Source organism: Microchirus variegatus (assembly GCF_963457635.1).
Source record: "Microchirus variegatus genome assembly, chromosome: 17".
In the NCBI taxonomy this organism is placed as follows: domain Eukaryota; kingdom Metazoa; phylum Chordata; class Actinopteri; order Pleuronectiformes; family Soleidae; genus Microchirus; species Microchirus variegatus.
Genome location: NC_139818.1, coordinates 6,535,618 through 6,544,326, shown reverse-complemented (window position 1 = coordinate 6,544,326; position 8,709 = coordinate 6,535,618). Strand labels below are relative to the sequence as shown.

General features: G+C 41.1%; 1 protein-coding gene across 1 annotated transcript; it reads left to right on the top strand.

The window, feature by feature from the left end:
* Positions 1–393: 393 nt before the first annotated feature.
* On the top strand, positions 394–8,001 carry LOC310939373 (heparan sulfate glucosamine 3-O-sulfotransferase 2-like; the record flags this gene model as incomplete). The annotated part of the gene is made up of 2 exons (XM_083904110.1): positions 394–902; positions 7,383–8,001. Exons 1-2 carry the CDS (start codon positions 397–399, stop codon positions 7,999–8,001), a joined length of 1,125 nt encoding a protein of 374 aa, XP_083760236.1. The 5' UTR covers positions 394–396.
* Positions 8,002–8,709: the final 708 nt, after the last annotated feature.

The window sequence follows — 8,709 nt, the reverse complement described above, 5'->3', positions numbered from 1 at the left end:
AACATGTATTTGTATAAACTAATCACTGATTTCGATCACATCTGAACAAACTTGCACTGAGCTTCAGTGTTTATTCAGCGACTGAGCGCAGGAAGCTGGAGATGCAACTATGTTCTGACGTCAGCGTGTACAAGTATTTCTCTGTGGATCAGCCGCTCTGAAGATGAGAGTCCGCTCAAATTACCACACGGTGCGTTTCTCTGCTGTGTGAAGACCGTGGAGACGCGCTGGAGTTTTACGAGCTCTTTTCTGATGACTGACTGATGACACATAGATGGAAGTAAGTGACAAGGACCATTTTGAATTGTTCTCTCTGCTGTGGAGTCTATCAACAACCTGGAAGAGCGGATCATAAAATCAATTAGAAAACCATGCGCTGTTCTTATGCATGGAGAGATGGCATGCGTGCTCTCCTTCACTCGACTTCTCCCCTTCTCGCACAGGCTCACAAGACCTTCCATTGTCTTATTGTCTCTTTTTCTGTCATATCTGTGCTACTGTGCACTATTCCCTGTCTACACCATCATGCAAAAGTCAGGTGATTTGACGCCGAGCTGCCAGCGCATCATGGTTGATGGAGCCAGAAGGCGCCTCCAAAAATCCCTCACCTCCTGCGCTCTGCTACTGGATGCGCGGCTGAGCAGCGCCAATGCGGCGAGCCTGAGAAGAAGCGCCCAACGACCTTTTTCCACTCTGAACACCGCCAGGAACGACACGCCCAGTCCCATTATTAGTGCAAGGTTTGGCAATAAAAAGTTGCCCAATGCTATCATAGTTGGTGTAAAGAAGGGAGGGACGAGAGCGGTTCTGGAGTTTATAAGAGTCCATCCGGACGTGCGCGCGGCTGGAACAGAGACGCACTTCTTTGACAGGAACTATGACAGAGGCCTGGAGTGGTACAGGTAAGAGAAGCAAGTTCATGTTGCCCCATAACCTTGTCTTCCACAGAGGGAGAACTTGCTGATTAACAAGCACACAATTAACGATTCACTGATTATTATTCGATTACTATCTTAACAATCAACTATCGTGATGATTAAAAGAAACGTGCTTAATGTTCTGCTTCTTAATTGTGAATGTGTTCTGGTTTATTTACTTACGACATAAATAGAAACCATTAGAATTGAATAATTTTGGGTTGTGGACAAAATAAGACATTTGAACACATTACCATTTTAAGTAGGGATGCACAATATTGGATTCAATATATAATATTAACATGTTTATGGTGCTTGGGTCGATAATCAATATACACTGCCTTTCACAAGTTTGGGGTCACCTATACAATTTGTTTGTATTTTTCATTAAAAGTCACACTTTTATTCATCAAGAGTTGCAAAATGAATGGAAAATATAGTCAAGACATTGACAAGATTAGAAATAATGATGTTATTCAAAAAATAATTTTGCCCTTCAAACTTTGCTTTTGTCAAAGAACCAGCAAAACTGTTTTCAGCTGTGCTAACGTCATTGCACAAGGGTTTTCAAGGGTTTTCTAGTCATCCAACAGCCTTCTAACATGATTAGCAAACACAATGTACCATTAGAACACTGGAAATGGGCCTCTATACACCTGTGTACATATTCCATTAAAAAACAGACGTTTGCTGCTAGAATAGTCGTTTACCACATTAACAATGTATACATATTTATGATTGATTTAATGTTATATTCTTTGAAAAAAGTGCTTTTCCTTCAAAAATAAGGACATTTCTTAGTGACCACACGCTGGTATGTATATATATATGTTTGTGTGTGTGTGTGTGTCTGTGTGTGTGTGTGTGTGTGAGAGAGAGTCACACTTACACTCCTTGGATTTGCATGTTACCTAGCTATCATGCATTTTACAGGAGGTATCTGTATCAATTGTATTGTAAAAATAATTATAGGTTGAAATATTTGAAATTATTGGCTCTGTTCAGGACAGTGTGAGACTGAAGATTGTGTGTCTCAGCGATGTGGTGACATGATCCCTTTGTTATTACCACAATATGACAAGCAGCTGTCAAAGCTGTGAAGGTCTAATGCCACCCCATTGACTTTCCTAAATGACTTTCAAGATAAAAATTCACCTTTCTGAAAGTGATAGTCATCAGTGAAGGCCAAATGGGTCATATCTGGAGTCATATCTAATTGTCACTATGCAATAGAGTGGGGCTGATGTTGTCTTTCATTTTGTATCAACTCAAAGAATAAAGAAAAGTGAGATAGTTTAATTTACAAGTTTAATAACATGAGCTATTAACTAATCAATAAACAAAGTAAACTTTTAGATCTATTAGATACAAGTTTATATACATACATTATATACATGTACATTGAAAAGAACCAAATGCTCTTTATATATTGAACATCCAGCCAGGGCTTCAACTGAATAATGCATTTAACTTGATTAAATTAATAAATTGTGTTTTCATCCATAAATTGCAGAAAAGTATTCAAATAATCGATCAGTTTCCAAAAATCAAAATGCATATCATGTGCTGAAGTGCATAACATCAATAAGGTTTGGAATCAAGCTTCAAACTTTTCCTATGTGAAGGTGTGCTTTATTTCAAAGACCACAATGACCTAGTTTGAAGACCCAGTTGTAACATAACACAGTCACTCTGCTATATGTGTTCTTTTTGCATTTCATAGTGATTTATTGCTGGTGAACCATTCAGGGCTGATGCACAGGAGAAGTGTCTGCAAGACAAGTCTCCAGTGACAGCAGACCACGATGACTTTGCTTCAGCACTCCTTTTATCATTTGCATGCAGAAACTGGGTTGACAGACAAACTAGAGCATTTTGTTTAGTGAGATTTTATATCTGTGCTTTTCTTCAGGCATTTAATACACAGCTTTCTTCAACACAGGGACCTGATGTGCTTTGTGTCTGACGCCATTACTCATGACAACCATTAATATCTACCAATACTGATGTCAGTTCAGGTCATATCTGGCAGATAGAATTATGTGTGAAAGGCTTGCTGGCTCATCTGCTCCCCTGTCATGTGGGGTCCCACAGGACTCAATTTTAGGGCCTCTGCTTTTTTCGCTCTATTTACTTCCCTTGGGTTCCAACCTTAGGAAACACGGTATCTCCTTTCACTGTTACGCCGATGACAGCCAGATCTATGTACCCCTAAAACGGAAGGAGGCCTCCTCTATCATTTCACTTCTAAAGTGTCTTGAGGAGATCAAAGCATGGATGGCCCTGAACTTTTTACATGTTAATGAAAGGAAGCCAGAAGTAATAGTGTTTCGACCCAATGGCTCCAGTGAGTCCCTTCCTGTTTATCTAGGCCCTTTGACACAGCATGTAAAGGCTACAGTCACAAATCTGGGTTTTAAAATGGACAGTGATTTTAAATTGGACAGTCAAATTGCTGCAGTGGTGAAGTCCAACTTTTTTCATTTAAAGCAGACCTAGACCGGAAGTTCCAATTAACGCTGTTGTTTAGTGTGTATCAGCGTCATTACCTTGTTTACGAAGCCCTGAAGTTTAGAAACAAACAGTTCAGTCATTGGTGAGATCGCTGTGTTTTATTGTAATCTCGGGCTCAGCGAGATCTCTGAAAAACCCGGTCCGGTTACATAAACATAATTTCTCCTGAACAGCCGATCGTCCTGCTCCGGGCACTAGTCCGGGCACATCCGGTTGCGTACATTGAACCACAGAAGAAGAATAACGTCCATTGTTGAGGTGTTTCACGAGCGACAGTGTCTTCTGACTCTGGGTCTGACTCCGGGTCAAAGTCATAAAAGGGACTGCGGCGGGGAGTCGTGAAGAAGCTATTTTTAAACACTGTTAAAACAATGTTTTGATAATGAGGAGCAGTGCATCCACCGTTCCAGAGGGGGGAGCTGCGCTTCTGAGAGCTGGTGTGCTGATTATGTCACTTCCGGGTATTGGCCAATCACAATTGGGAAGTTGGGAAGGCTCTACACTGGCTGGCCAATCACAACACACTCTGTCTTCTGGGGGTGAGATTTATGTCTGAAATATCGCGGTTGGGGAACAGCGTCAGGAAAGACAGATTTCTATTAGCTCGTTTACATCAACTAGGAGGTTTTTGACCATAAAAACAAGTTAATGTATGTAAGTAGACCTCCATAACTATTATGTGCAACAGGACCACTCTGTGAGCTTTAAGAAACAGCGGTAAAACCTTTCCTTTCTACAACGCACTTTGAGGCAGTAATCCATGCCTTTATTATGTCTCGTCAGTCAGACGTCCGAGATTTCTGATCTGATCCATCTGTGCGTTAATGTTTTCGGCTGAAATGTCTCCACAGGTGAATTCCTGAATGTTCTGCTAGCTAGCTGCAAAAAGTGGAATGGATTTCCTAAACTGAGGTGTGTCTCAATGAGACGCGGAGTAATGATGTACGATCCGTTCAGGAAATTCATACCACAGTTTACAGCCAGCTAGCAGGCGAGCATTATTCTGTTCTGAGCATTATTGACCATGACTTAAGAAAATCAGCTCCTCAACCTCCTGCAGCCGACATAATCCCAGCCGTCATCGTCTTAAAGCGGTGAGAACAGTACTGACAGCGGTATAAAAACAATAAAAATCATACTCCTCCAAGCCAGGATTTGCGTTAGCAGGTATTTGGCCGTTGTCCCGTGAATTTCAAAATGAATTGTCTGGTGGAAAAAAATGCCAGATAATTAAATCAATGATTAAGGGTCCACATGGAAACATGTGGACACATGGTGTTTAAGGACCTGAAACTGTATTTTCATGTTTGGAGATTAAACGTCCACAGTTCGCCTGTGACTCCGTTTGTGTTTTTCTGTGACTTTGTGTGTGCGCTGCTCTGCGCTCACTGTGTGTGTGTGTGTGTGTGTGTGTGTGTGTGTGTGTGTGTGTGTGTGTGTGTGTGTGTGTGTGTGTGTGTGTGTGTGTGTCCCTATTTTTAAAAATTAAAAAAAGATTTTAGGTCTGTAAGGTCGCTGTAAAGCCGTACATATCATACTTGCCTGTATAAAGGAGTTTATTAAAGCCTTATATATAATCAGTAATGATGATAATAATATTAAAGCAGAGCATGGATATCGGAATAGTATCGGTATCGGCAGATATCCAAATTCAGGTATCGGATCGGATCTGACAAAAAGTGGATTGTGCATCCCTATTTTAAAACACATCTTAAAACCCATGTTTACTCTTGGGCGACCCAGTATGAGACGTCGGTTCTTTATCTTTTTTATAGTTTTATTGTATGACCTGTTTATCTGTGTTGTCTATATTTTTTACGGTATTTTTATTGTTTTATTGTTGTATTCTTAGGTCTATTAGGTCCCATGTTTGTATGTTGTATTTGTTTTATTTATTTATTTATTTATTTATTTATCTCTGATGTACAGCACTTTTTCAGTTTCAGCTCTTTTAAGTTCTTTTTAAATAAAGTTGGATTGGATTGGAGTACAACATTTTCAATTTACTGTTAAACTGTTTGCAACACTTGACCAGCCATTACAAAAGCAATGTTCTGACTGAATCACAAATACTCTGCTCTCATGAGGAATAAATAAATAGTCCACAGCATGACTCATTTAAATTGTTGCTGCTGCTTTTTGTTCACATTTCTCCGGTCTGTTTAGTGAAATATTTATGTGACATGCAAATTAAAAAACGCTTAAAGGGTAACTAAACCCCCATCGTCTGGGGAGAGCTCAGTGACAGAAGCCTCAATCGCTCATACTGTGCTTCAAGCAGTGGACAAAGAAAGGCGATGAAAAGGACAGCTCAGGCATTGATAAAAGTCTGGCGCAGGTTAGTCAAGACGGTGATGAAAGCTTGTTCTGGTGAAGCGAAAGTGGACTGAGAAAGCCAATGACAAACTTTGAATGCAGTAGCTGGTGTTTGACCAGGGAGGCAGCACACTCTTAGAAATACAAGTGCTAAGTAGAACCATATAAGGTTCTTCGGATTGGCCTTTTTCATAAAATCTTTTAAAATCCTTTATTCAGGAAAGAGGTTTTAAAGGGTTCTCTGGATCAAAATGGTTCTTAGTGGAACCATTGGTGTTACCAAGAACCCTTTAAAAACCCTTTCTTGGGGAAAGGATTTTTTCAGGAGTAAATGGTCCCAGGTAGAACCTCAGCCTTTGTAGAAGGACCGTTTTGGAACCCTTATTTCTAAGAGTGTAGATATTTTTGTCACAACATGAACAATTTCAATACTTTTATGCCTTAAACTGTGAATATGTGCACCTGGATGAACAAATACCATCACTAGACACATACTGGTGATATAGAGCTTTAGTTACACTATAAATCTTCTTTAGAAAAGATCGCTGGAAGAATTGTTAGTTGGTGACTTTCAGCAATGAGTTGATAAAAATGATTTTTTTTTTGTTTAATCTTTTGGGATCACAATTCTCTATCTCTGCTGATGTTGACACGTTTTATTGTGTTGTTTTTTTGACTGTTTCTTTTTAGAGGTGTCTTTGCTGTTAGACCCTGGATTTCCACTGGGCGCATTACAGCAGCGAACGTCAGCGGCGCGGTCGCCGTTTCAAATAGCTTCCATTCTAATGAATGTGAGCATTTCCACCGTCCGCACTGTGGCCCGTCTCAGCAGCGTCCCAGAAGCGGCTCGCCGCGTCGCAGCGCTATCGATAGGTAGCAGTTCTATTTTTGCCGTTGCCGTTGCTGAGTCACGTCAAGCGCAACAGAGCAGATCGCACCAGAAAGCAAGTCTGCCCCCCTTTCAAAATAAAACACAATACACAGGTCATATAGCATATCGCAACTTCACATCAACATTACGTCTTAACTATACTACCAGGTGAACAGTCAATTAATCAGAGCTTCTCAGAGAGTCATAATGTACGACGAGAGAATGATTGTTGAAGTGGAGAAACATAAAATCATTTATGACACCAGATCAACAGTTCTTCCACAACGGAGAATGAAAGAAGCTGTGTTGTTGTTGTTTCCTTTATGCATACGGTCTATTGTGAGATCTTGTAAACTTGCCGCCGTTCAGGATTATCGCGTGATCTTTCGTGAATACCACTGGCTCCCAAGGCACCGCTGAGCTGCCATAACGCGCCCAGTGGGGATTGGCGCCGGGCAGAGGATGGTGCAAAACCGCGCCGCTGACGTTCCGCTGCTGTAACGCGTCCGGTGGAAATCTTACTTAAGCAGTCTTTGCTGGTGCTCATTCCACCGACAGGATGCAGAGTAGTTGGAGTGAAACAGTCCTGAGATGCTACAGAGTAGTGTTGTGAAGCATGAGGTACAGATCAATCAATAATTTTTTACTATACTAAAAGTTTATAATAAATTCCATGCCTATTGTACCTTGAAATTATTGTCAATGTAAATGGGCAATCATTGTCTTACCGGAGCCTCCATTCTGTGTTCTTATTTTTCATTCAGACGTTTAATGCCAAAGACTCTTGAAAGCCAAATCACAATGGAGAAGACGCCAAGTTACTTTGTGACAAAAGAAACACCACACCGGATCTCTGCCATGTCCCAGAACACCAAACTCATCGTGGTGGTGCGAGACCCAGTCACTCGTGCAATATCTGACTACACTCAGACTTTATCCAAAACCCCTGACTTGCCCAGTTTCCAGGAGCTGGCGTTCAGGAACCAGTGCCTGGGCATCATAGACACATCATGGAATGCCATTCGGATCGGCCTTTATGCTCTACACCTGGAAAACTGGCTCCGCTACTTCCCTCTGGCTCAGATACACTTTGTGAGTGGAGAGCATCTTATCACAGACCCAGCAGGGGAGCTGGCTCGGGTGCAAGATTTCCTTGGGTTGAAACGCATTGTCACTGACAAACACTTCTATTTCAACCGCACAAAGGGTTTCCCTTGCCTTAAGAAGCCGGAGAGGAGCGCCTCGCCCCGCTGCCTGGGCAAATCCAAGGGCAGGACTCATGTTCAGATAGACAGAGATGCTATTGAGCAATTGCGAGACTTCTACCGACCCCACAATGTCAAGTTTTATGAAATGGTGGGTCATGATTTTCGGTGGGAGTAGAGAAAAAAACTGGTACAAGAAAGATTTATTAGAGTAAACAGAACAAAATTCCACATGACATTGCTTTCACATTTGTAATTATCAGTTACCAGTCAGCAGACCTGTTTGCTGCTTGATATAGCATCGCTTCAGCTCCAGGATCACATGATTTCTCTCCCTGTCACTGCAGATTGCTGTTGACTAGATTTACTGACTTATTTATGAGAGAGAGAGAGAGAGAGAGAGAGAGAGAGAGAGAGAGAGAGAGAGAGAGAGAGAGAGAGAGAGAGAGAGAGTGTGTTCCAGGGGATGGAATTAGTTTCTTTTGAAACCTGCTTCACTAATCAAAACAGGTTTTGGAAGCAAGACCTTGGAAAACTTCAGTGAAGTCTTCAGGGAGGAAAGAAAATGAAGTTGCAGCACTGTGGTATTAAATCCAAAATGTAGTGTGTCAACCTCTTAAAGGTTAAGAACTGTTGGTCTCATCATTTTATTTACAGAGTGAGTTAAAACATGCTTTCATTTTAAATTTGAGTATTGTTAGAAGTATTTAATCACCAACTTGCCCACAATGCTTGTCCATTGTTGTCATTAAAGGAAACAGATGCACAACCACGTTTATGAAATAATTGATTCTGTCCAAGCTGAAGTCTTCACACGTACACAGAATCTCTTTGAAAATCCCTTCTTACTCCATGCTTTTGTGCGATTTCTAGAAATACCACTCAC